The sequence below is a fragment of the Scophthalmus maximus genome, chromosome 13 (assembly GCF_022379125.1).
Source record: "Scophthalmus maximus strain ysfricsl-2021 chromosome 13, ASM2237912v1, whole genome shotgun sequence".
Classification (NCBI taxonomy): Eukaryota; Metazoa; Chordata; class Actinopteri; order Pleuronectiformes; family Scophthalmidae; genus Scophthalmus; species Scophthalmus maximus.
This window is the reverse complement of record NC_061527.1, coordinates 20,149,171-20,177,025: the sequence shown is the minus strand read 5'-3', so window position 1 is coordinate 20,177,025 and position 27,855 is coordinate 20,149,171. Positions and strand designations below refer to the sequence as shown.

Here is a 27,855-nt window from a genome sequence, read left to right as displayed (position 1 = left end):
CAGTTTTAAACAGAAATACCAAAGTGCTACAGCTTCCAAAACAACGTATCTTCCAAAACAAAAAAATCCACTTCTGTACAGTAACCTACTCAGTTGGAGGTGAGTTGACCCTAATCCTGGTGGAGGTGAAAGAGCGGAATGATGAAATATGCTGTAGAGTTTTATTTGTGCTGTCGGTAGAGGTGTGTGACATATTGTCTTCCCCTGCAATCTGGACCATTTACTAAAAAAAAAAAATCAGGGTTCTGTTTTTCTTTCAGGTTTGTGTCCCACTTAAGTCAGCACTACAACAATGAAAAAAAAGTCTATATAAGGATAACACAATACAGGTGACTATGCACCCATCCAACTTTTACTCTGATTCTTTTGTCTGAAATCAGGCTATCTACATCCAGGTATCAGAATCAGGACAAATACTGCACGCAACTAATTTAAAGGTGACATATTACGCTCATATTCAGGTTCATACTTAATAACATTCACGTGCTCTAATATTCAGAAAAGGCATCATTGTTCTCATACTGCCCAGTCCTCTTTTCACTCTCCTTCTAAAACGCCTGGATTATTTTAGCCCCGCCTCCCGATAAACCCCAGTCTGCTCTGATTGGCCAGCTGGCCCAGTCTGTTGTGATTGGGCAGCCGATTTCAAACTGTCACGCCCCTTCACCAGAAAAATGGAGATTCTCAGATGGCAGGCAGAGTTACCCCCAAAAGAGTCCAACTGTGACATCACAGTGGGAGAGAAATCTGAACCAGTGGTTCAGAGCCAGGCTGTAGGGTTTAGCCAGCCCACAACAAAAAAAATACGGGGTGGTCTTTTTCCACAGTTTGTGGGCTGGCAGGCTCCAAAGATTCACACATTTTTGTGCACAAACACTGAAAAAAGTGTTTTTTGCATAATATGTCACCTTTAAAATCCATTTAACCCAATCTCACTACATGGACAATTGGGACCGTGGCTATTCAGGTTAATTTGAGTCTGTCACTGTAACAAACTAATCTGCACACTTTAGTTACATTGCTCGAGGAAATTGTGTTGATATGATGAAGTCGCATTTTAAACATTCATGTAAGAGAAAAATCGTAACCACTCGGCCTCAACCTGTCTACCACTGCATATAACCACCAGTCTGTGCAGTTTGGGTTTATATTGTCATCGTCCTACTGTTACAACACTGAAGAAGAAAGAAACACAACTGTTAATCACTACACAATCTCTGTGCAGAGTTCCCAAGTTTGCTCCAACATCGAACACAATATGATAGAGTCTGCTGATAGAATATCACTACTGAAGGTTTCACTATTAGGTTTGTGTTGGTGTGAAGATCCCTCTCATGGTTGTCATTGTTACAACCGACACTCCTTTTATTCTCTCTCTCTCTCTCTCCCTCCCTCCCCCCCCCCCCCCCCTCCCTCTCTCCCTGCCTCTGTCTCGCCATCTCTCCACAGCATCTCTCCTCCGCTCTCTGACCATACGTCCTCCTGGCTCTCTGTGGCCATTCGCGGCCGCATGCTCCGTCTTATTAATTCACACCGGCGTTGCCCTTGGATACGGTGTCGGATGTTGATGTTTTTTCGGTCGTTTTTTTGATTAGTTCCTATTTTTGCAACGCCTGCTGTGTTTTGCTTGCGGCTCCTCGGAGATCGAAGGAGAGGATGGTCAGTCAGCACAAGTGTCGGGCAGCCTCGGCTATTTTCGCAGCCAACCTTTCAAATCGCTCTGGGACGAAATAAATAAGTCCCACATCTTCTCTTCCCCCCCCCCCCCCCCCCCCCCTTCCCATTTCATCCTCTCTTCCCAGTATGCAGTCACTGTGTGCGGGTGGACGTGACGTTCTTCGCAATTGATGCCCGGTACAGTGCACGGCGCGATCTGCGTGTGAGATATCTGCGGAGCCGGGAGAAGTTTGACTGCGCATCGCGTGGCGCGGTAAGATTTGGCAACTGCGGCTCCGGCGGCTGTGCGGCAGCGCGTCGACGCGGGCCGGTGCACAGTGCGGTGGGAGGCGTAGTGGGACGCGGGGGCACCGGGGGAGAACCGGCTACAGTAGTGTCGTGTAGGTACCCGAGGTCTGCTGCTGCTGCTGCTGCTGCTGCTGCTGCGCGCTGCCGCCGGTGGAGGAGAGCTGGAGACGCGCGGCCGCCGGGGATGAGAGCCGGCGGAGCGCAGGCATCCACACTTGTCATCCCGCCGAGGGGAGGGCATCCTGCGGGGTTAGTGAGTCGCGGAAGAAGGGGAAGGGGACGCGGTGCAGGGCGCGTACAAGCGACACCGAGGGGATTTTTTTTTTTCCATATATATATATATATATTTTTTTTTTTTTTTTTTTACTGTATATATGCGAGGAGTCCTGCTGCGGCGCGGGACTGCGGGATTACAGCTGTGCTGCGCGCGTGAGGAATCTCGGACGGGGTGCAGATCATAGACGCGCGCGCGTGTGTGTGTGTGTGTGTGTGTGTGCGTGTGTGCTGCACAGGTGGAGGTATTTTCCACGCGTTTTTGCGATGTTTGACTGGACAACACAGCGGCCTGCATGTGCCACGTCTGAAGTGATCAAGTTATAGAGAGCTGGATCAGTGAGAATGAAAGAGGGGGGGGGGAGGGGGCTCGTGGGCTGGGAGGGGGTCCAGCACAGGAAGAAAGGACACAGTGTTTTTGCAAGTCTGATCCAACAAAAGGGAACTTGGCACTTTGCATGATCCGATTTGGACAGATGTTACTGCGACTGGAAATGGGAAGTGCCCCTTTGGGTGCATGGACACACTGCTGCATTTGTGACTTTATTTTTTTATTTAGTAATTAAAAAACCTGATTCAGGTTGAGTGAACACTACTATATGTATGCACAGTATTTTCAACTTGCCCATTAATCCTTGTAATAGCGGCTGATTGCATTGGACCACAATACTGTGCATTGTTACAATTAAAAATACAGCATGTGTTATGTGATATTTATTATTTATCTTGCAAGGGAGGGTGAACAAAATAGTTTTTAAATAGTTACACTCCGTAAAAATGCCTTCATTTTTCAGATGTAAACCGTTGCCGATGCTCATGCCTATAAGTTAATGTGGTTCTGAGAGTGAGCATGTCATGTTTTTCAGGAATGGGCGATGGGATGTGCCACAGCTTTGCAATGAGAAGTCTGTGGGCCTGTGTCCTGCTTGTGAGCATCACCTGCCGTCTGAGGTGAGGAACTGACTCCAGCACATCATCACCGGGGCACACTTTGAATAATTCCCCTCTCAGGAAATGTGAAGTTGCTCCTGTATCCTGTTTGAAGGATAGCAGGTTTCAAATGAGTTCTTCTGTGTCAAAGTAAGTCAGGCGATCGGAGGTTACATTACAGTAGGTTGTCTCTCATTTTGAGGGTGTTCTGTTTTCTAATTCTCATCTCCAAAGTGATCCTTTGAAACCTGCATCTTGTGTCCCAGCCTCTCCCAGGATGTGACCGGAACTCCAAAGGAGGCAGAGCTTAACGACAACATTACCATCTTCACCCGCATCCTGGACGGACTGCTGGACGGCTATGACAACAGACTCCGCCCTGGACTGGGAGGTACAGTAGGATTATTAGAAACATCGAACACCTCAGTCGCTGAGGTAATTAATGCAGTCGCACAAATGCCGTGGCTGAGAACTGAATATGCCATCATGACAGTGTCTTGCGTATTCCTATTTTTGCTAATACGCAACTAATACAGAAATCTCTGACGCTGACGTGAGCGAGTCGTGTTGTTCGGCGCCTGTGTCGCGGTCTGTGTGCGTGGGAAACATTACAGCCTCTCTCTCTCAGTGCACACGGAGAACAACGCTCTGCACCGCAACATCTGCCATCTGTTCATCGAGACTTCGACAAACGTTCGGCGTCGCAGTCGTCCTCTAAGTATGATTTGATGGCACTACGTGGAGACACACTGGAGCACATACAGTAGGTGTGACCTTGAGAAAGCCATTACTGCGTTCAGTAAACAGCGGCTCCGTTGTTCCTCTGCAGACACAGGCCGGCGAAGCCGAGGGCTGGGGAGTTCTCGTCAGGCAAGAGAATCTGAAACGCACCCATTCTGATCGGAGAAGATTTTTACAGCTCTGCCATTTTAGTAGTTCAGTTTCATATAACATATTCTGACAGACCAACGCTACGAAACGATAATGCATCACAAACCCCATGTCCGTTCCTTATGCGCAATCTTTAAATTAGGTTGTCATAGGTCCCCTATTATGTGATCTTGAGCATTAATAAACAATACTCAACAACTGCTTAAGTTCAAGAGGATCAGCTCAGGCAGACCTCCCTTATAGTTTCATGTGAGGAATTCTTCAGTGTCTCTTATGTATTACCACTAGGAGTCACCAAAGTGCGACTTGGTTTTCTAATTCTACAAAGGACAGGGGGTTTAATGAGATTATGCAGAAGTTTGAATTGTGAAATTTGACCTCAGTCAAAGGAAAGTTTCTGTAGCTGCTGGAGCAGAATTGGTGTCTGTGAAAGGATGAATCCTGTATGATAAGCACACTGTGTAAAGTGGACTGTTTGTGAATCAGATTAGAGAGAGAAATCATATCTGTATTGTATCTGTAATCGAAGCAACCATCATTAGTCTCAGTACAATCTGAGTGGATAGGATGCTAATTCCCATTTTTGCTTCCCTTAAATGTTATGAAACTTAAGGGGAACAAAATATTTGATTAAATTCCATTATATCTGTAAATATCAGAAAGTGTATACGGAACAGTTATTATTTAATGTTCAAATGTTGTGCGTTAAATAGTATATTGAATAAACTGAATCGACCACGTTACATTTCTGCTGAATATGGATGGAAATTAATCTGGATTGACAGAGTGAAATAATCTATATCCACATTCAGTGCAATTGTGTTTTTGATAAGTTTACCTTATTCACCTCTGTATAATATGTCTTCAGCACAGAAATTGGAGAGGTGAATGACTCCTCATCATCCGTGTGCACTGGGGAGGTACAGCGTCAGTGGCAACACGGTGCAAAACCTGCTGTGTTTGCTGAATATTTTTTAATCAACAGTCAAGTATCTAAATCCGGGTCACACTGTTTTCAATATGGATGCTTTCATGGTTTAAACGATCAATCTGTCAACTGACACGATGTTGCGCTGGAGCCTGTTACGGTATAGGATTTTAGGACCCAACAGAGAACACATGCGGGCAGGTACGTTAGGTGGAACAACGCTAATCTATCGTGAAACCAACAGACTTACAGAGGCGCCAGTTGGCAAACAGGCAGGCGGATGCAAACAGTGAATCCAAAAAGACAATGAGTAACACGAGGGAGCGAAAAAAGAAAGAAAGAAAAGAAACCCACACAAGGAAAGTCTGAGGAAAAGGAGGAGCAGCACGACGAAACACACACACACACACACACACACACACACACACACACACACACACACACACACACACACACACACACACACACACACACACACACACACACACACACACACACACACACACACACACACACACACACACACACACACACACACACACACACACACACACACACACGACTATGCTGTACAGTGAAAGGGAGTGAAGCAGCCAAGAGACACACAAGGTGAGTCATTTCAAAGTAGAACAGGAAATAATAACAGATAGAATCCAAACCAAGAGTCACTTAGGGGCAGAATCATGACACGTGTGAACTAGACCAGTGCTCTTAAAGGATTCCGAATGAAACGCCATCACCAGTCTTTCGTCGAACAACTCGGAGTTGGATATTTTCTTGGGATGGGAATTTTAAAGCTCCAGCTAAAGTTCAGCAGAACGGGACATTCGGTTTATTGTACCTGTTGTCATTTTGTGAAATGTCACAGGAAGCGTTGCACCAACCAACATTTAAAATAAGCTACTGTAAAGGCTCACTCACTATTTCTTCTTTTCTTTTTTTTTTACAGAAAAGGTGACGGAGATCAAAACCAACATCTTCGTCACAAGTTTTGGTCCAGTGTCCGACACGGAAATGGTGAGAACTTTCCTATTTTTAAAATGGATTTACATATTCTGTTGCACCTGAAAGAAATATATATATATATATATATATATATATATATATATATATATATATATATATATATATATATATATATATATATCTATGACACTGAAGAGTTAATACGCGTTGTGCTGACTGTGTTGTCGTCCTGCGCAGGAATACACCATCGACGTGTTTTTCCGCCAAAGTTGGAAAGACGAGAGACTGTGCTTCAAGGGCCCGATGGAGATGCTTCCCCTGAACAATCTGCTGGCCAGCAACATCTGGACCCCCGACACCTTCTTCCTCAACGGGAAGAAGTCCATCGCCCACAACATGACGACGCCCAACAAACTGCTGCGGCTCAAAGACGATGGGACCCTCCTCTACACCATGAGGTACAGTGGGTTCGCCTCGGATCCTGCACAGCGGGATAAACGCTTCTCCTCCGGTCAGACTTACTGAGTCATGAGACCCGACCAGTGCTATTTAGAAAACGTTGTGTAATCCACTTAGAGCTAGAGAGATGACTAAAAACCTCCGCCCGCCTGTAAGGCTTCGATAACAATGGGGTTTTTAAGAACCCTGGTGCACTAATACAGCCCACAAACTCATATACTACATGTCTCAGGGGCGCATTGATGAGTCATCGTGTTTGCTTGTTGGTCAGAGGAAATGGGAACGTTTGCTCTGAGCCTGACACAGTGTGATCCTCCAACGTGTACCAGGTGACCACCAGCGTCACCCAAACCTTAACTTTGACAGTAAAAACCTGCTTGACCTATTCCGCCCTTTCCTTCTCACAGTCCCCATTTCCCATTTGGCAGCCCCTCTCACTCGAGAGATGAAAAGTAATGGATTGTGTCCGGTCAGAGCGTAGTCGTCCACTCATTAGTGTTTACTGTGGTTTATGGATGCTAAAGGAGAGCAATAACTACCGTCCACTCTGTGGAAAGCGATCTCATATCCGCGATTGGGATCGTCTCATTTGCATCCGCTTCCAGCCCAGTGCTGTGTCATCATCTTTTCAGGTCCAATAAATCCGGCCCAAAATCAAATATTAACAAAGGAAGTTGGAGGAAATGGACATGGCTGCGAATGAAAAAGGACTATTGATCCTCCGACTTTGAGATTGCTACAAATCTGCAGTACATCTGCAAACACTCGCCGGCCATTAGAAATGGCTTCGCGATGCCCCCCCCCCCCCCCCGTTAATGCGTTTGTGTTCTGGGAACGAGGTTATTAGAGAAACATTTTATGCATGCATTACTCTACTGCACTGGCTGCTCGCAGGACGACCAGGGTGCAGCTCCCCGAGCCAGCGTGCCATGGAAACATCTCTCCGAGGAAAGGCAGAGTTTTGATCAAAGCGCTGTATGACTCACTGTAGAGCTCAGACTCCTATAGTATCACACAATAGATCACAATCATTTCCTATTCATCCAAAACAAATGATAGCCGTGTGAGACAACGTGGATGGCAACAATTTCTCCCTTTTTTTCCCCCCGAGTTATTCATCTGTGTGTCTGCATTGTCCTTATTGGTCATTATGATTTATTACAGAGTCGGTACCCGATATATGTGACTAGTTTTAGCCATTCAGCGTTGCCCGATGGAGGACATTACTCATGCTCGGGAAAATGTCAGAGCTCTGCGAAACTAGACTAACCTGGACGACCTGCGCGGCGTCTGGCAGCGCTGCACTTTGACAATAACACACTTTTTCTATCAGTAATGCATCTCTGATGAACGCCCAATTTTAGACAACCGTAACCACTGACAACCATTGCCATCAGAAGAAACTATTACAGTACAAATTACAGAAAGTAGCCCCTTGTAATTCCCCACAGTCAGAGGTGCCACGTGCAGATTGCTTGTTTTGGCACGGTGGGACGCAAAAAAAATAACAAATTCAAGATAAAACACAAGCGGATAAGAAAGGCAACTTAACTAAAACAGTTAACAACAAGGAAAGTTACTCCACAATAAAACAGGAAATACAGAACTCAGACTAAAACAACGATGGATAGCAAAAGTAATTTAACCAAACCAGGGACACGAGGAATATGTGAATCAAAGCATACTGATAATAAATGATAATGTTCACAGGGAAAAACAAAAGTCATTTTAAGAGTTCCCCGGGTATCAAAAGAGTTCATGGGGCAGAATCATGACAGTTTGAACCAATAATTCCAAGCCTGAAGACTCTCAGCTACAGTGGATCGATTAATCAATAATTAATGCCGTCTAATGGAGACACAGAATATGTTCTTCAATCAGGAATCGAGATGACGGTCAGATGGACAATTTATTTGCAATACACAATATATGATTTGTTTCCCTGTTGTGTTTGCATAACATTCCACTAGGGGGCGATATGTGACAGACAAACGTTTGTCGATTAGACAGTTTTTGTATATTCAACAGTATAACAGTGTGTCTAATGAAACACATTCAAGCCCAAACTCATCAGTATTTCTATTCTCATTTTCACCGTTGACGTATCAAGGTTAGTGTGCTGTTGTACATTTTAAATATATATATTAAAAGTTCAATAAGACAGAAGCATTATAAGCAGCATAATAAAATAAAAAAGTATACATTATTCAGAATGGCTCCAACAAAGGTGGTGCTTTATTATAGTTGTATTTTATAATAATAACATTAATTTCATTTGAATTATTATCTATTATTTATGCATTAATATCTAGGTAGTAGACAGCCATAGCTAATCGATGTAAAGCTGTTTCAGTTACTATATACACAGTAGTGAGGGGCTTACCTAATTCCACACTGGTGTCATTTATAAGCTTCTCCCAGGTCTATATTGAATCGTATTGAATAAATTACGTTTACAATCAGTAAAATGTTAAAAACCAACCATGAATATATTTTGGGCTTAATTTTCCAGTCAAACATAATCATGCTGGATAAAGCGGAAACTATTAGTTTAGATCGGCAGAAAAATAACTGATTTGATAATCGATTAACCACTCTAGTCATTTTTCAAGCAGATATAACAAAACAATGTCAAGTATTCTCTGATGCCAACCTCTCAAATGAGAGAATTGTATTTGTTGAACAAATCAAGACACTTGAAGACGTCACCGAGACATTACGATTAGGATGTTTTGGGGGGACATCTTGTAAACCAAACTATTAATTGGGAACACAATCAGAAGGTTAATTGATCATGAAAACACATCAAAACATTAATTATTTCCAGCTCTGATTTTAGATTTCATTAGGGTTTCCCCCCCCAAAAAAAATTCAATCTGTATCTATGTTGTGTCTTTTGGTCCCCACAGGAAGTTCTTTGGTTTTGAACTTGAGCTTGAATTTGATATTTCAATGACTTTTATTTGTCAAATACCTATTTTGTCCTGTGGCGTAGGTATTTGTGTGAATGTGTATGGTGATGACAGCAGCCCTGACTATTATGAAAGCTGCCAGCAGAGGGCAGCATTTGATAAGGCTGCTGGTTCACAGCCTGTGTGGACGGGCAGCATCGACACAGACCACATAGACCTACTTCATGGGCCCATTTCTTTCCAACAAAGCATTTATTTCAATAACACAGGCGGTGTGGTACGCTATGAAACGATGCTCAATATTTTTTCAAATAATTCTCAAGCCTACTTTTTTGAAATTGCCTCATATTTTTCCAAATAGGTATGATTATGGCTCCCTCTGGCGGATCAGTGGCTCATTGCTCTGTGCTGGGAAAGACATCGGAGACACAATAATGAAGACAAACTATGCTTTTTATCGCTGTAAACTTAATCTTTCAGACCCTAAATGAAAACAAATGATGTATAATAAAGGGCGAAGATGATTTGGGAAAACGTTTGGGAGGACGATCATGACAATGATGATGATGATGATGATGATCACACAGTGACTTTATTTTCTGCATGACTTCTTCTTTCAGACTGACTATATCAGCAGAGTGCCCCATGCAGCTGGAGGACTTCCCCATGGACGCCCATGCTTGTCCCCTTAAATTCGGAAGCTGTGAGTAAACCGCGTCTCTGAGCACAAGCACGCGACGTGTAATGACTGTAAACCATGCAAGAAAAGTTACGGTGTAAATGTTTCACAACTGCAACCTGGACACCAGCGACACATGAACCTTAATTCCAAGAACATCGTCTGTAGGTTGGACAGGGCGTCGGCTGCAGTGTCTTCGTCCGCGCCGGGGTCACGGGGACGTACAGTATGTACCTGGGTGTGTCTGACAGCCCGAGTCCCTCGGGTGCAGAGCCATTGTTGCGGCGGTGCAGGAGATACCCGCATAGACACTGACACACTGCTCCTGATTAAACCATTAATCACAATGTCAGGCTGGCTCTGCTGCATCCGTCACTGCCTCACTTCCACAGTTAACGGGTAGTATGTGAAACACGCAGGGGAAGCAGCTAAGGACGCTCACGCCCGCACGTCGCCGTGATGAGATTTAAAAATCCAATCGGACACCTCGCACGTGCACGGCTCAACCCCTCCCGTGGCCTGTGCCCAGCCCCTCTGAGCTAGGGAGGTTGCCTCACACACCCAAAAATATCCGAAGAGCTCCTGTAAGCTCAAGATTGGCATTTGAGGTCTTCCCTGCCGCTGACGCGTGGCGGGTCAGCCCGGGCCCCTCTGAGCTCAGAGGCTGGCAGCGCGCCGCAACGCCCCGCCACCGGCCCGCGTCATGCCATTGAGCCATTCCCACGCCCACTTTGGTCACCTCGGGTTAATCAGGGCAACTAATCGCGACTACGTTGTAGTGACACCGAGTAATTTTCTCCTCCACGAAGAAACCCAGAGAGTCAAAACCCCGTTTGACCAAGTTTAAAATACAGAAGACTTTACCTGCTACTGTACAGATTCTGCGACTGAGATGACAGCTGGCTGAGATTCTTGAATTCAGTAACTTTATTCATCCAGTTGTATGCAACAACTCACAATAATTTCACACACTCAAGTCATAAGCGAGGAAAGAAAACATGCATTTCGATCCATTTCTCTGCACATTTTCAATTGATGAAAAAGGTTGAATGCCAAAAAATACCAAAGAAATTGTAAAAAAAAGAAATACAGTTGGCGAGTTGGAATGGTTAGTTTGTTGATAATTGCAAAATGCATTAAATGCAGTGAAAAGAGACTTGGCAAATAAATCATGAGATACCATAGATAGAAATGGATTTCAAATTTTCTTTCCATGGCTGTTGGGGAATTGGGTTCAATTATTAAATCAAAATTCAAAATTGCTACCCTTTGATGGCTACTGCTATTCACAAAGCCAAACAAATCAAAGGACATAACTATACATGTATGAACAGTACCATTTTTTTTTTCATTTTGCGAAATAGGTAATTATGGAAACGTTCCTCCCAAATGTGTTGCACTTGTAGTCTGCTCTTCCATCATGTGAAGCCTCTGTCTGGCCCTTTTCTTCTAATGTTGTGAGACGAACCTCTGACCAGTATGTCTTTCTCTGTTGGTCGCCTATTCCTCATCATTCTGATGATAATATACAGTACAGTACAGTATTGTCCTAATCAGATGGTGTAGCAAAGTGATAGTTTGCTCAAGCGCTGCCTTCATGTACGTATGTCGCTGCAGGACAGATCAGAGAGTCAACCGGTCTCTTAATCCCTGAAAAAAAGTTTTCATGAAATTTCCATGATTTTTAAGTTTTTGGTGACCCCCAGCTTTTCCTTTACTGCTGACCTTTGTACCAATTAAGGTTATTCACTGGACTTGAATTGCTGCATTTTCTACTACAAATGGAAGAAAAAAAAAACAAGCGTGTTCTAAAACTTCAGACCGGTTGGGTAATCTTTTTATAAACACGTTCATAAATAAAGGTAAATGGCCATAAAATATACTGTACTGAAGAAACCATAAAAAGTACTTATACGTTGTGAACGTGGATATAAGTTCTCTCAATTTACAATGGGGGCTGCCGAGTGAGAAATAGGAAGTACTTCCTTGACCAGACAACAACTTCTGAAACCATAATGTGACAGCGAACATACATCGTATGCAAGGTTATAAGCCGGAAAAGTTGCAGCGGTGCAGTGTATCCTGTTTTCTCCGACTCCATTAACCCTAGCTAATCCTTTGACCTGATGGACAGCACTCTCCCGCGAGCTCCAGGCTTTCAGAGCTGCAGTGGCCCTTTGCCGTCGTGTTAATCACCTCTCATGGACTGAACTCCACTCTCAGTCTCATTTTCTTGCTTCGGGATCATTTCACTTTAGTTGGAAAACGGCCTGTAGCAGAACATAATTGTACCTTTGGTGCAATTCAATGGGAAATAATAATGGATATAAGGTGTTTGAAATGATATAAACACATTACGTGAAAAATTGTTGTTGCTGCTATTGAATGTTTGTGTCAAGCCAGCCACATAGCTGGGTCTAAGTAACGGTCTGAGGCTTAGCTGATTGGAATAAACCTGGGAGATCATAGACTTAACAACAGATTCAACCAGATTTCGATAGTTTCACTTTTCAGAACACACATCAGATGATTCAGTCAAGACGCAGGACCACGCGCTTGACATCTATGCACCGAAAAACTACACCCAAGAAAAAAACCAGAGCACTCAGAGAGCGCAGTGACCTCCTGACCAATCCTCCGCCTGTCCACCATGTCCGTGATGAATCTTTGATAAAAAAAAAATAAGTTCATGCAAATCTGTCCAGAACTTTTGGAGTAATCCTTGTAACACACAAACACACAAACCAAACTAATCACGTAAACTCCTCGGTGGAAGTAAAAAAAAAAAAACTGTGTCAGGGCACTGACAGTATTTTAATCTTTTCATCTAACACTAGACAAGAATGAGAATATATCATATATATATATATATATATATTTCTTTAAAGTCTCTGGCAATACTGGGAAAATGGCAACAGAATATTTTTAGCAGCAGCAGCGTACATTAAAACAAGAAAGAGATGGATGCTCCCTTCTTTAACTTAAGTTGTTTTGTAACACTTACTGGACTAATAGATACATAATATTTCATAAGAATCACAAATAATTCCCATTTTTATTAAAGTATTAATTCATATGATAACAGTAAATATTGCATGTGGTTTGTTCTGTGCATTAGATACAGAACTCATGCGGTTTACTGTTACATATATTCATTCCTGATTTTTGTTTTCCCTTTCATCATCCATCTCATCAAATAAAAAACAAAGATTCAAATCAGCTGTACAGAGGGCCAGTTCTAGCATATTGTTATTTTTTTGTGCTGTTATTGCATTTGTTGTATTTGTTTCATATCGTATTACCCACCTGGTAAAAGCCCTGTGTGTCTACAAATTCATAAATATATTGATAATATCACTCAGGTAATATGTACAAGGATCAGACATTGTGACATTTGAATCAAACGTCATACCTACTGTTTACTGTAGGTATGAATATTACTGCTATGATATTTAATATAAGTAATGACCCCCTCATTGTCGTAGTTACATTTACCTTCAATGTCTCCTCAGGATGACTTAGAACAATGAATATACTAACTATGCACCTCCATGTCTTCAATCTTGTTGACATGTCTGTCAACTTAAGGTCATGTCTGATATTAGACTTTGTATCAGAATTATAGTATTAAACCACAAGGCATTTTTTTAATGGGGGACTGTCCCTTAGCGTCATAATTGGAGTGTGTAATTGGAACAACGTGTGGAGTTATGAAAAGTCTTCCTGAGCTTCTGTAGCCACGATGTCATTATTTTAACCAACAGTTTCATTTAGTTCCCTAACGCTGGAGGTGTCAGCAGGCCAACCAACACATGCTACTGCTTGCAAAGTTGAAGGAGCCGCATGTGAGGTCTGAGATATAAACCATGACTGTAGCTATGTTTCAGGAAAGAATGACTTTTTGATGAATTATGATCAAACTGATAGACAGTAGAGGAGTGGATTAGACAGAAGTGGTTAAAAAAGAAAAAGTTACCTTTGATACGATTGATAGTGTAAACTGTAAAAATTGATCTCAAGATGTATATAGATATATATACTAGTATATTACTACTACTACTTCTATATTATTTGTGTTACTGGGAGTTCAAGGCACTGCAGATACAAGGGAGAGTGATTCATCTCTCTCTCCCGTCACTATGAGCCTATCCATCCACAGAGCAGTATACAGCCAGTGAGAACACGTGAACAGAAAGAAAACACACACAAAGCTAGAGCTGCAACAGTTAATCCATCAGCAATCGACTACTAAATGAATCGCCAACTATTTTGATGATCGATTAACTGTTTTTTATGGGGAAAAAGGCAAAATTCTCTGATTTCAGCTTCTTCAATGTGAATATTTTCTGGTTCATTTGCTCCTCTGTGACAGTTAACTGTAATATCTTTGGTCCGCCCATCCATTATCAACCGCTTTCTCCATCTAATATCTTTGTTGTGTGGTGGACAGAACAAAATATCGTCTTGGGTTTTTTTTGGGAAACACGATCAACATTTTTCACCATTTGATGACATTTATGGGCCGAACAAGTAATCGATTAATCGATTAAATAATTGACAGATTAATCGGTTATGAAAATAATCCTTAGTTTAAGCCAAAACGTTCCCCAACACCCTGGAGTGTCTTGCTCAGTCCCTATGTACAAGTCTACATATAGAAAACGGCGTTGTATGCTGTCGGTTTGTTTGGTCGCCTAGAAGTCCGCTCGAGTGATACCTCCTGTTCCCAGGAGCATCTGTGTGAGCCGGTGTTACCTCCAGTTCCCGGAAGACAACGAGCAGACCCCCTTCCGGCGGATGAGTAGTCCGGGCCGTGGCCGACGGGACAGGTGGAGGGCGATGTGGTTTAGTATCCGGAATATTGAGCGGCGGTGACACCGAGGGAACCTGACTGGGCCGATTGTATTCCTCCGAGTGCTAGTCGCCGCGAGGTTCGCGCCATCTTTCTTTTTTGAAAGCAGCCAGCCGCCGGGCTCGGAGGCTCGGCGTCACGAGGGGGCGTGTCCTCGAAAGGGGCTGGTCGCCACAAACTTCAAAAAGTTACAGTAGCTGTAGTTTGTTGTAAATTCTAAAAATTCATTCGATACAACGACGTTCGATCTCTAAAGTGATTCATCTATTCTTCTGACCAGAACCGGCCCTAGTGTATATGGGGCCCTAAGCAGAATTTGATTTGGGCCCACCCCCACACTGGTGCATACAGTAATGATGCCGGGTATTCTGAACTCTTTGAAACTAGGTTATTCACTGTCTTTCATTCAGTATTAGGGGAATTTATTACATTGATTTCTTTACTCAAGTCTATCTTGCAAAAAAAGATATTGATTTCAGTGAGCCTACCTGACATAGGTTTTAATAATTTTTCTTTTGATAATTCTAAAAACTGCAGCTTGTCCAGTATGCAGTAGCAACATACTGTACATAACCAAGTTATTTTTCTATATATTTTACTCGTAAAGAAATAAATAGGTCATTACATAATGCTCCTATCTACAATGTTTAGACGCTGAAGTGTTCATGTGTACACAAAATCACCGGGGATTTTTATTGTGATAAGACGTTTGTGATATATATTTCATCTTTGACTGAATTTCCTCACACAACCTGCAAGTGATGTGCGCCTTCCAATAAGAAAAAAAAGAAACGTGCGGCTCCTCGTTGTAACATGTTTTGCACAAAGGCGTGTTTGAGACAATGTGGAGGGTCTCCGAGGCGATAATCCACCGCCTGGTTGGCTGGGGTCAATCTAAATTGCTGTGACGTCTTCTAACACCACAGTTGCTGGATTAATGCAATGCTGTTAGATTGGACACTGCACTGCAGTGCAACTAAGAGGGAGACACACACATACACACACACACACACACACACACACACACACACAAAGATTTAGTGCATCTACAGTATGGTATGTGTGCAGTTTGTACTACAGTGTGAGCTCGTGAGACGGGTTTTGCATTTTGCAGGGCTTACTGGTTTTCAGAATGAACTAGAATAAATGAAATGTGAAATTGTTTATTCAGAGTGTATCTGATACAAATCTGCATATGAATCTAAGGCATACTGTATGATGAGCTGTGCTTTATACAGACAGTAAACCAGCGGCTAAAACATCAAAACACCAACATTCTCCATGCAAAGCCAAATTGTCACCGTGACCACGTGATGGTACACGATATCATTCAAGACAAACTGTGCCAACCCCTTCACGTAGAATATCCCACCATTAGTAACATCTGTGAATTGTGATACACTCAAACTGATTACATCAGATCCAAACACGAGCTCTTAACAGTGACACCAAGTTAATCTCTGTGTAATGAAGCAAAGTAGGTGAGAGGTCAAGTGTTGTATCACTGCCACGCCACATCTCTTAGTTGGCAACATCTGAGGGGATGAGGACTTTAGTACAGTAGCACCAACATGGAAACAGTTCACAGTGTTTGTGGGGTACAGTGTAAAAGAAAAGGTCCACAGGCCAATCCTGCCATTACTGGAACATTTCAGAAAGTATTCCAGGGTTCTTAAACACCTTAATGTATAATGTGTGTCTGTACAGAATATGAAAAAAGAAATCTACTAAGATTCATTCATCTTAGGGATGCACGATATTATTGGCCCAAATCCTCAACGGACGACGTTGACTTGAATTTTGAGTGTAAGCTAAAGTCTGATAAGCATGTGTAGTTTACTAAGTTAAGCATATTTACTGTGGAAGTACACTGTTATTTAGTTGGGTTTAATTGCTGGAGTGTGTAGTACGCTCTGTACAATGCACTTTTCCAATGTTCCCTGTGAACAGAAGTTATGTTAACCCAGGGAGAGCATCATCCGAGCCTGTTTTGAGTTCTTGTTCAAAAGCAATTGTCATAAATAAATATGGCATGTTTTACTTAACGTATATTTAAGGACTTTTTCTTATTTTGCACAAGGAATTCATATTTCTATATTTTTAAGCTTTGTATTTAATGCCTGCATTTGCGGTTGGGCCAACACAATAAGAGCATGCATAATAATATGTTAATTCCACAACAGAAGAGACTTGATTGATCCCTGCAATTATGTGTGGGGGAAAAAGAGTATATATTAATATATACTGTATATCGGTATCGATATCGGTTATCGGCCAAACGAGTTGTAAAACATCGGCAAAAAATCCGATATCGTGCATCACTAATATATCTTTTGGTTTTTGACAAGCCCTGAAGAGACCAAAATCAACTAAACATAAGTAGCCAACGTCTGATACAGCTCATGTCTCTGTGACACAAGCCCTATACAGCTGCACAGAATGACACATTACTCCATCATGATCCATATGATCAAGAGTAGTTTATTTGGAGACAACTCCGGGACTGCAGATTGATCTCTGCGTCAGCCCTGCGTGGTCACTGAGCTGCTCGGCTGTGCAGTTTTCTTGTTTATACTTTTCTAGTTGTTTGAGCTAAGAAGAAGAGTTAAGTAAGCTTTGTTTTTTCTATCAAGGTTCTAGAGCTGCAACAGTTAATCGACTGGTAATCGACTTCTAAATGAATCGCCAACTATTTTGATAATCGATTAATCACAGTTTTTATGAAAAAAATGTCAAAATTCTCTGATTTCCGCTTCTTAAATGCAAATATTTTCTGGTTTCTTTGCTCCTCTGTGACAGTAAACTGGAATATCTTTGGTGTGTGGACACAAACAAAACATCATCTTGGGGTTTTTGGGGAAACACGATCGTCATTTGTCACCATTTTATGAACCGAACAAACCGATCGATTAATCCAGAAAAAATAAATGGACAGATTCATCGATGATGAAGATAAGCGTTCGTTGCAGGCTTGCAGCCGAACAAGGTTCAGACAAACTGACACGACTAAAAACGCAGCTCTTACATCATTTCAGTCACATAACATGTCATTTGTCAAACTCATCTTTTCCTTGAGCGGGAGCAACAACAAAAGCTCACAGTGAACATGAAAATAATATACTGAACATGCACCGAGGCTGGAGGGCATTCACTGTTTTCTCCCTTTGAGCCACTGCTCTCTAAACCTGTCCTGTGTGTATGCAAATGCTTAGTGTCTATTTTTTTGTTTTGACAATGACATTACTTTCATTTTGTCAGACATTTTTTCCCCCCGACTGCCGTGTTGTCGGTGTGTGAATGAGATGCATGACTTCCTGACAAAGTGCCCGATATAGAAGCGCCGCGTGAACGTGAGTGTGAACAGGTGAATGTCATCTGTACTGCAAAGAGCTTTGAGTGGTCGATGAGACTTAATGCAGTCCATTTACAAATCGGGATCAATGTCGGGTTCAGAGTGTTGCTCAAGAGCACTTAAGTAAATGGTGTGGAGACTGTCAGTGGACAACACTTTATACTGTATATAGATGTAAAGTATAAATTGAACATGTCGATGTTCAATCCAGGAACTGAACCCCCAACCTTACAATCAATGGTCAACCTGCTGCAGCTACTGCCACACACGCATGTGGAACATTGATTTCAATTGCCATTATTAACGGTCCATATTTCAGTGGGCGATACACTTGCTGGTCTTATACACACTGGGCCCATCAGCGAGACAAGCTACGTGATTTTATGAACCGTCTCTGATAGGACTGTTACCGTACACGCAACAATTCTAAATGCGAGGCCCACTTACTGTACCTAACTGCCCCCCAGAGCTTCTTCCGTCTGAATCCTGCCAAATAACTAAGTACAAGGACTTTGGAAGATTGATGCATGGACATCTCATAGGTCATTTGAAATGTGAAGTTACTGCACAGCCTCATGTTACCTTCAAAAATTAAGAAGCATCCGCTGTTTAGTTCCACACAATGACATATCTCCACGTTTTCAAACATGATTTAATGTCTAATTAGTGCTTCTATTTTATTGTTGATCAATCTGAAGAATATTTTCTTGATTAATCAATCAATTAAGCTCCGAATCAGTATTATGAGGGGAAAAAAGTATGACATGCTTGCTATGTTTTCTCTTCTCGTCTGATTCTATTTCTACACCCTCCCCGCCAAAACTACTGTCTGGCCATAAATCAGTTGTTTCCATGGGTATTTAATGAAGACGTATCGATCTGCACTGCTGTGACTCACGCCCAGATATCACGAGCTCAATTAAGAGGGGCTCAAATTCAAATTGAAACACATTTTCTAACGGCGTGTTTTTGGATATATATATATATATATATATATATATATATATATATAATGTTTTATTCCAGGAATCCAGTTTGAGCATCTCTCTGTCTTGTTTCGCCAGATGCCTATCCAGTCTCGGAGGTGGTCTACACGTGGACCCAGGGAGCAGCCAAATCGGTGGTGGTGGCGGAGGAGGGCTCTCGGCTCAATCAGTATCATCTGATCGACCAGACCGCAGGGACGGAGGTCATCTACACCAGCCGAGGTACGGTGAAGCGAGAGTAAACTGTCACCCGACTCCGGAAGACCAGGCCTCGGATTACAGACGACATTTTACAAGATTTGTGCACTCCTCCACACCACCAGTCACATGCAGTAGCTTTTTCGGGCCAGCGTCCAAAAGATGCAGTGAGAAGAAAACGTTTTTCAAATCAAGCAGGATGGAGACAATGAATGAATCGCAAGGATTTGAGAAAGAACGCCTCCCACACATGGCCAGCTGTCTCTGGGGCTGCCAAGAGAGTTAGAGATAGTTGGTGGTGGCAGGGGGGGCGGTGGGCAAAAAAAAAAAAATCACTTATCCATGGTCTGAGCCAGTGGGTCTGTAGGGTTAATCCGTACGCAGGCCCATCAGTTGTGCTTTTACCGAGTGACGTCACAGCTTTGGGGAGTGGCTGCTCCGGCGGAGACACGGGCAGAGGAGGGTGGGGTTGCGGGGGGGGGGGGGGGGGGGTTCGGCATCTGCTTAATTCTGTTATGTAAAGAAGTATGATAATACATTTCTGCTGCTTGCTGGGATTGACTCTAGCACATGAGAGGCGTTCATATAGCCGCATTCTACACAGAGTGACAGTCGCTTTATCCTGCCAGAGAAAGATGGTGTTGACTCTGGAGAATGTAACGTTAAGCATTAAGTACTGTTCGCCCCAATGGCTTTTTTTTTTTTACGCAAGCAGGAGAAAAGCGAGCGTATGCCGGGGGGGGGGGCGCCCCGACTCGGAGCGCCTGACAACTTCAGATTAGCACACAGGTGGCCGACGCTCTCCCCCGCCCCGCGGAGTTCAGACCGGTTAGAGAAAAGAAGACACACGGCATGCCGGCATGGCCTTAATTAGCACTGCTAATCTGAGGTACAAACCCTCTTTAACGGGACGAGAATAGCCCAGCAAAGTACCCACACTGGGCGGAGGTGAACCTTTGACCTCGCAGGTTAAGCCGAGGGGGATGAAAACACAGACGCGGCGATCGAAAGCGATGACAGGCGAAACCTTGTAACTTCATTACATTACACACACATCAGCGCTTTTGTCAGATCAAAAAGATTGGAAAGCGGCCGAGATCAACAGATGGTTGCGCTCGGTACTCACCAGTTGACCAACATAGCCGCGTTGTTCTCCGCTATGAACGGCAGTTCCCCGCCGGCGCTCCAAAAACCAAGCAGCACAATCATCCACAGCCGCATTTTTTCACGCCGCCTCGGAGATTTCCATCCACTCTGAAGCCCGGCAGGTCGGTCAGATGAGTGCGGGGTTCGTCCAGCCGTGCCACCACAGAGCAGGGCTGCTGGATAGTAGTCCTCGGAGCCAAGGCAACGCAGGTGTCCTTTTCATTCGGGACATGGTGCTTGCCGCCGCATCGCACAGACCATCCAAACTTTTCCGCCGGTCCCTCTCAACCCCCCTCCGCGTCGCTCATCTGTGCATCTGCTTGTAATCACCTCTCATCCAGGTCTGTTTTGGTGCTCCGGCTCGGGGCGAGGCAAGGATGTATGTCCTCAATCAAGTATGGCCTGGCCTGACAGAATGGGATGGACTGTCTGCTGCGCGCACACGCACACTCAGAGACACACACACACACACACACACACTCACACTCACATGCATAGAAAGAGAGAGAGAGGCAGAGACAGAGGGAGGACGAGAGAGAGAGAGAGAGAGCGAGAGAGAGATATACAGGATGCAGATTGTGACAAGGGATTAGTGAGACAGAAAAATCCGATTTTGCCAGGAGAAAGCAGCAGTCATCTGTGGATTTTCTATAGTTTATCAGACTCAATGGCTCGATGGGATTTTTGAGAGGGGAAAAAATAAAAACGCTTCAAATGCAATCTTCAGTCGGTTAACGGGATATGGTGATTCCTCCTTCCGACCTGTTTCAATAATTCGGCTCACACTTGCCGAGTAGAGTTTATTTGCAGAGCCCTCAATCGCCTGAGAGGACTCCGGTACAGCCGGCGAACTAAAAGGAAGAGTTCTGACTCTGTGTCTGACTTTAAGATCATATGTCAGTACTGTGTACAGGGGGAGACGCATGGTGGCCAAGTGGAAGTGGAAGCATGTCGTCGCAGCAGCGTGAAGATGATATGTCATCGTAATGACCATGAGAGAATTGTCTCCAAATGAAAACTAGAATGCACACAACCTGAGATGGGCCTCCCCCTCCTCTGTCCTGCTGTTTTCTGCAGGTCAATACACCGTCATGATGGCTCACTTCTACCTGAAGAGGAAGATCGGCTACTTCGTCATCCAGACCTACATGCCCTGCTTCATGACCGTCATCTTGTCGCAGGTTTCCTTCTGGCTCAACCGGGAGTCTGTGCCGGCACGGACCGTCTTTGGTGAGTTTGGACACCACAGACACCCGTTGACCAGTAAAGTCGCTTTGAAAAGGCCCCGGGATTTTTGGACTCGCATACAATTAGTTAAATGTGATATACACAATATTCACTGTCTGTAGTTATCACGTGAGAACGTCAGAAAAATACCGATGCTCCACCAGCCACACCTCCCACCTCCCTACGTGTTCCCGTTACTTTTATGCATGACACATGAATACTTCTAAAAGTCCAAACGGAAAGAAACGATGGAATCGGAAGAAGCCACTTGAACACGCGCAGAGCAAAACTGACCCGGTTTTTTCTACACCGACAGGCGTGACCACCGTGCTCACCATGACGACTCTCAGCATCAGTGCCCGGAACTCGCTGCCCAAAGTGGCGTACGCCACCGCCATGGACTGGTTCATCGCAGTGTGCTATGCCTTTGTCTTCTCTGCCCTCATTGAATTTGCCACGGTCAACTATTTCACCAAGAGGAGCTGGGCCTGGGACGGGAAGAAAGCGATGGAGGCCCAACAACCCAAGGTATTTACTGTGTGCGTGCGTGCATGTGTGTGTGTGTGTGTGTGTGTGTGTGTGTGTGTGGACCCAGGCCACTGGCTCATGTTGGGGGGAAGCAACTCTGAAATGGGCCCCAAAAAGCTGGTCTCCACATATTTAACAGTAGTATATTGAGACAAAATGCTTGGTTTCACTACAGTGATGGTGTATGTGGTATTTTTCACAGTTTGCAGATATGAATAACAAAAATGATTAGCCTGTAGCTCATGCTGTCCGTCTCCCAGGTGATAATTACAGACTGGGGTTGGTCAAAGTTATGTCCATACATAGGTCGGCGTAAGGGTTTTCGCAGCACTCGCACAAAGGAACAACGTGAAAGCAACAGTGGTGCCAGTTGTGATCCGAGCACTCGGGGCTGTAACCCCCCCAAACTGGGAGAGCGGCTCTGTCCAGAAGAGCGCATGCGTAGGAACAGCCAAGATACTGCGCAGGACCCCTCAGGGTCCCAGGACTCTGACAGAGGACCTGAGGTTGAAGGAGGAAACACAAGACTGCCCACGTGGGGCGAGAGGGATTTTAAATAATTTTCATATAGCAGCAGTGCTTGTCATAACTGCTGCCAGGGCCTTGCTGTGTGGAGTTACTCCAGCTTGATGAGAGTGGAGGGACAGAACCACAACGTTAAAGTTGCAGGGTGTACAACTACCAAACAATGAGCTAAAACAGGCTTAACTGCTCCCTAATGCTGAGTGGAACAGTAGAGATTGGTGATAACCCTGTGTGGGTTTGCCATTATGAGCACAACGTGACAAGATTGATCTGTGCAGCTTTCATTTGGGGAAAAACTGCAGAAAAAGGGGGAACCATCATGGAGAGCGGAGGATCGGTACCTGAGACAGAGAGGCCTGCATGTTCATCCACAGGCACGAAACATCATTGTTAGTGATTCACCCAGCGGCGGAATCACCATCAGTCAGACAGACAGACACAAAGTCACGCGTTCAGAACGCACACTTTTAGTCCTTAGTCAGACACGAGCAGCCATGTGCACATGCACACATAATAAAAACGCTTTCTGAACTTGCATAACCAGGCGGGCGGGAACATATTTTCGCTGAGGGTTGCTGCACGATATAAAAGTGCGCAGGGTGTATGTGCACGTGCACGGTGCGATTTGTGAAAAAACGCAAGGATGATTCAATAGGATGACTCAGGATCGCACTGGCACTCAAAGTGGGTATTTGGCAAGTGAGCGGTACACACCTCACCGCACCGCGAGCGTTACACATGCCGTGCACAACAGAACAAAACATGCAAGAATCAAATCCCCTTCCAAATGTTTGTGCTTGATGGAGACTTTCTTGAAAAGCCGAGCATTGATCAAGGCTGACGGAACCAGGATCACTAGGTGAATTGGCCGCAATGTCATCTATTGTCTTGCGACACTAGATATCGCTCTATCGCACTATAGACTGTTACTCAGTTTAACGTTTTCTATTTTAGCCCGACGACGTGATGAAAAATGAACGTGTGTTCCGCCCCATCGTCACTAGGGGGTGCTGCAGCTCCCTCAGCACCTACCTGAATCACTGCTGATTGTCTGCGATCCAGAAAACCAACATTTTCTATTTCATTTCAACATGCCATTGTTGTTACATTACCAGCAGCAGGCTCTGTTAATAGCAGACCACAATTTACCTCCTGTAACCGTCTCTCCTCTGTGTTACTTCCTCATTGTAGAAAAGTGGTGGTGTGGGAATTATTGCCCAAGCACATTGATCCCCGCTCTCAACCTTCATTGGCCATTTCTCATTCCTATCTTAGTGTCCTGTGTTATCAATTACACGTTCAATGTGTGCAGCACTGTTTTGGGGCCAGAGTTGTGTGTGTGAGTGTGTGTGTGTGCATAAGCTAAATCGATGCATTTGTTTCCTCTCCGCAGAAAAAAGACCCCCTGGCTCTGTCTAAAAAGCCAAACAACACTTGCTCGGCCGGCGTGAATTACACCGCCAACCTCACAAAGGACACGTCCATCTCCACCATTTCAAATAGCACGGCTGTGCAGCTTAAGCCCTGCGAAACCAAGGCCCCCGACCCCAAAAAGACTTACAACAGTGTGAGCAAGATTGACAAGATGTCCAGGATAGTGTTCCCGGTCCTGTTCGGGACCTTCAACCTGGTGTACTGGGCCACGTATCTCAATAGGGAACCGGTGATCAAGGGAGCTGTGTGAGCTCAGCAGCGCCAAGCACCTAGTCCTTGTGTCATAGCAGGTCGTTGGGTTACATTGCATGTCCGTTGCTTAAGGAAAACGTCGCCATGTTTGCCTTGAGTTTGTACATGTAGGATTAACAAAATGTCCTTTAAAAAGTTTAGTCCATCTCATTTTAGAACCCAGTCTCCGATTAGTGTCTGCCAAAGTCTCGTTTTGTTTTTTTTACTTTAGCATTTGGCATTCATATTTTCTCCTCGAGTCTACAGTAGATGATGGTAAAACAAGGCCAAATGCTATGCAAAAAACAACATTTTTACTGTTATTACTCGAAAAAAACAAAACGGCTTTTTATCTATGTGACTCTTCCTTTGTACAAATGGGCTGGACGTCCAGGTATGCAAAGGCCGGGGCCCAGGCACATGGAACTTTGCTTCCTTGTTAAAAGCAGACGAATAGCCATGCTAAATGTGTTGCCTTCAGAGTGTGACGGCTCCTTATGAATGCACTGAAATCTCCTCCAGTTTGAAAATGTCCACCATACAGTCGACGCTATTTTTCCCCTGCTCACCTTTTTGCTACTTTTCTGGATTTAGAGTGGCCACTTTTCCATTAACATTGTTTTTTCCTGCTCATGTAGAGATTAAAACAGGGACAGATTTCCAGCTAAAGTGACAGTGGCAGCTTCTGTTTCCACGTGGGAGGAATATCCTGTGTGTGTGTGTGTGTGTGTGTACGTACGGTCGTAGTTGAAGAAACATTAACCTGTATATACGCCCTGCTTCTAGAAAAAGCACCACTAAGCCAGTATGGTTCGCTTCTATGTTATGCATACGCAGCAACACAGTGTTACTCTAGTCTAGTGCTTCATTGACTGGATAATGAAAAAGATTTTTAAAAAAAAAGAAGAGCAAAACTGCTTAAGCTTTAGCAATTTTGACAAACTATGATGCTTTTTAAAAAATGTTTTCTTTTTTGATGAGTTCGTCGTTTCTATGAGCTTTGATGATAACTTGCGAATATTCTTGATACATATTCGGACGCCTCGAGCGGTCCTACCTTTTGTCATAATTAACTTATGTGTTTAAGAAAAATGGACCTGAGCTCGTCGGGTTATCGGGCCAATCAAGAGACAAAAAGTCACAGGGGTGTGGAATTGAGACCATTATGATTTCAAATCACGCAGCGGTCGCTGTTCTCAAGCGATCGTGCGAGATCCCGAATTGATATGAATTTGTCCATAAATCGTTGAGTGCTATGTCAAAGAAAGTCTGAATGTGCTTATTTGCTTTCTTGCTGGGAGTTGAGAGGAAAACATTGATACCACTCACGTGTCTGTGTAGTACAGTAAATCTGAAGCCGCGGCCAGAAGCCGGTTCAGCTTAGCTCAGTATAAAGACTGGAAACAGGTTAATCCATTGAAAGAGACTTTTGGGGAAAATATGCTTATTTATAGCAGTTATCTTATCATAAAGAAATGATATTGTCCGAAATTGGAGAAAAGAGCTCCAATAAAACTCACTGTTTTGACACGTTGTATCTCGTTTTTTTATGATAAATACAGCGACTTTTGATGACAACAAGGCTGCTGCGCCGGTGTTCAACATTTCATTCTAACGCAGCATTATCTTGAATAATTGTAGAGGAGTTAGGCTCGAGTTTTTGAACTTGGATTTAACTGAGAAAAGGCAGCAGGTCATAACCAGGACTTCAGTTTTTGTATGGATTTAGGTGAGAGTGAGTATGTGTGATTATTGAGTTTTACTAAGTTGGATTTTTACCTTTGAACAGAGTCGGAGCAGCCGTTTGTTCCAGTTTTTACCGTCTTTATGCTGAGGTGAGATAACTGCTGTCAGACTGTAGCTTGATATTTATTGCACCGACGTGAGTGGTTTCGTGTCCCTTTACTGTACGAACCCCAAATTCAAACACCTTCAAGGTCACCATCAGACCACACAAGGTCAAGCTGTTTTTTTTGCATGATCCTCACTGTGAAGGCTGCATGCACAACGCCCCGCTGGGCAGAGTTCGCTTCGCAGTCTTCACGGTTCTCCTCCCACATTTAGGTTTTCTAAGCCTCTTGTCTCTTGTGGCTCGATGGACAGTTGAAATGCGAGCATGGTCTACTCACGTGACTTTATGCCTTCTGTGCGGCCTGACACTATTTAATACATTTACGGAGCACACCAATTGTATTGTGCTATTGTTATTATTACATTTAAGTGAACTCTAGGTGCAGGCTGTTCTTTAAATGCAAATATCCGAGGCAATAAGTAATGCTCATGTGACTAATGTTTTCTTTTTACGGTGATGTGCAATGTTTTGACCCTTCTATTTCGTTGATGTCTTTCTGTCCAGATTCAATTCCTTTTGGCAAGTCTTTTTCTATATATATATACACTCTGATTCATTTTAGCCCTTCGCTCTTTGGGAGCACATTTCTCTCTGACCACTCTTATTTATTTATTTATCTATGTGTGTTCGTGTTCTTTAAATTTCGCCCCTTTTTTATGTAAAAGCCCTGTGCAACTGACCGCTGTAAGGGTCTGGGCCACTATTGAAACCTTAACTCCAGTTTCTTTCTTTCTTTCTTGTTATGCATACCTGATTCCAAATAAAGCTTCGATGACTCAACCTGTCGCCTGTCGATCGTGTCGGTTGTCGAGGGCGCAGTTCATGCTCGGGATACTTTTAATGCGGTCAACGTGATAAAACGCGGGCTTAATCTCGCTTGAGGGAACAACGGTCGGCGTGTGCCGTGTCCTCCTTTGATTACACACATGCACATCCAGATCAGGCAGCCTCCGCACACGCGGCGGACTGTTAAATCCATCTTGGGGTCTCTGTGGTGGCAACATCTGGCTCACATCTGTTTGTCAAGGATTTAGCCCCATTTAAGTTGCTTTCTCCATTCAGCACGTCCATACTCCACACCAAATTAAGCCGTCACTGATGGCACCGAATGACATCAGTCGTGGTATATGGCTTGAAACGCGGAGACGGGCTACAGTACATGCTGGGTGGAGAGGAGCGTTCCCCTCTCATCCTGCACCATCGAGACATACCGTACTCCACGCTGTCCTCCTGTTTGCTGACCTTTATACACACATTCGACACATGACGTACTCATCCGGCCAGGAAAAAGGAGGCAATATCAGTAGGCCTGTCACGATCATTACGTTAGCAACTTATCGTACGCTACATGAATATGACCTCGATCATTTTTATTGACCTCAATAACAGCCATTGTGTGTACATGTGTTTGTTGACGTGAGAATGAATGTTAAAAAAACAGTCCAGCAGGTCTCGCTGCTTCAGCCCTCTGATCTGTTCTCGTCGCATGATTAATCAAATACTGGTTTATTCTATAAAATG

The 27,855-nt window shown here is 43.9% G+C and overlaps 2 protein-coding genes across 8 annotated transcripts in view; one reads left to right on the top strand and one right to left on the bottom strand.

The window, feature by feature from the left end:
- Nucleotides 1-21,004, bottom strand: part of gabrb3 (gamma-aminobutyric acid type A receptor subunit beta3) — a 43,871-nt gene extending 22,867 nt beyond the window's left edge. Inside the window, exon 1 of one of the 3 annotated variants that reach the window (XM_035648094.2) lies at nt 20,518-21,004. In XM_035648094.2, the coding sequence (XP_035503987.2) occupies nt 20,518-20,612 (95 nt within the window). In that variant the 5' untranslated portion in view covers nt 20,613-21,004. Of the gene's footprint in view, nt 1-14,758; nt 14,951-20,517 lie in introns of those variants that run through there. The other 2 variants (XM_035648097.2, XM_035648095.2) reach the window with 2 other exon arrangements.
- gabra5 (gamma-aminobutyric acid type A receptor subunit alpha5) lies at nt 1,446-27,114 on the top strand. Of its 5 annotated transcripts, XM_047336913.1 has the most exons (11): nt 1,446-1,659; nt 1,803-1,930; nt 3,105-3,189; nt 3,435-3,559; nt 5,937-6,004; nt 6,191-6,411; nt 9,945-10,027; nt 19,272-19,415; nt 21,615-21,767; nt 22,081-22,292; nt 24,211-27,114. In XM_047336913.1, the coding sequence occupies exons 3-11, from the start codon at nt 3,107-3,109 to the stop codon at nt 24,499-24,501; spliced, it is 1,380 nt and encodes a 459-aa protein (XP_047192869.1). In that variant the 5' UTR covers nt 1,446-1,659; nt 1,803-1,930; nt 3,105-3,106; the 3' UTR covers nt 24,502-27,114. The 5 variants fall into 5 exon arrangements, with proteins under 5 accessions (XP_047192869.1, XP_047192871.1, XP_047192870.1 ...); XM_047336915.1 differs by lacking the exons at nt 1,446-1,659; nt 1,803-1,930 and adding an exon at nt 1,951-2,057; XM_047336914.1 differs by lacking the exons at nt 1,446-1,659; nt 1,803-1,930 and adding an exon at nt 2,116-2,214.
- Nucleotides 27,115-27,855: the final 741 nt, after the last annotated feature.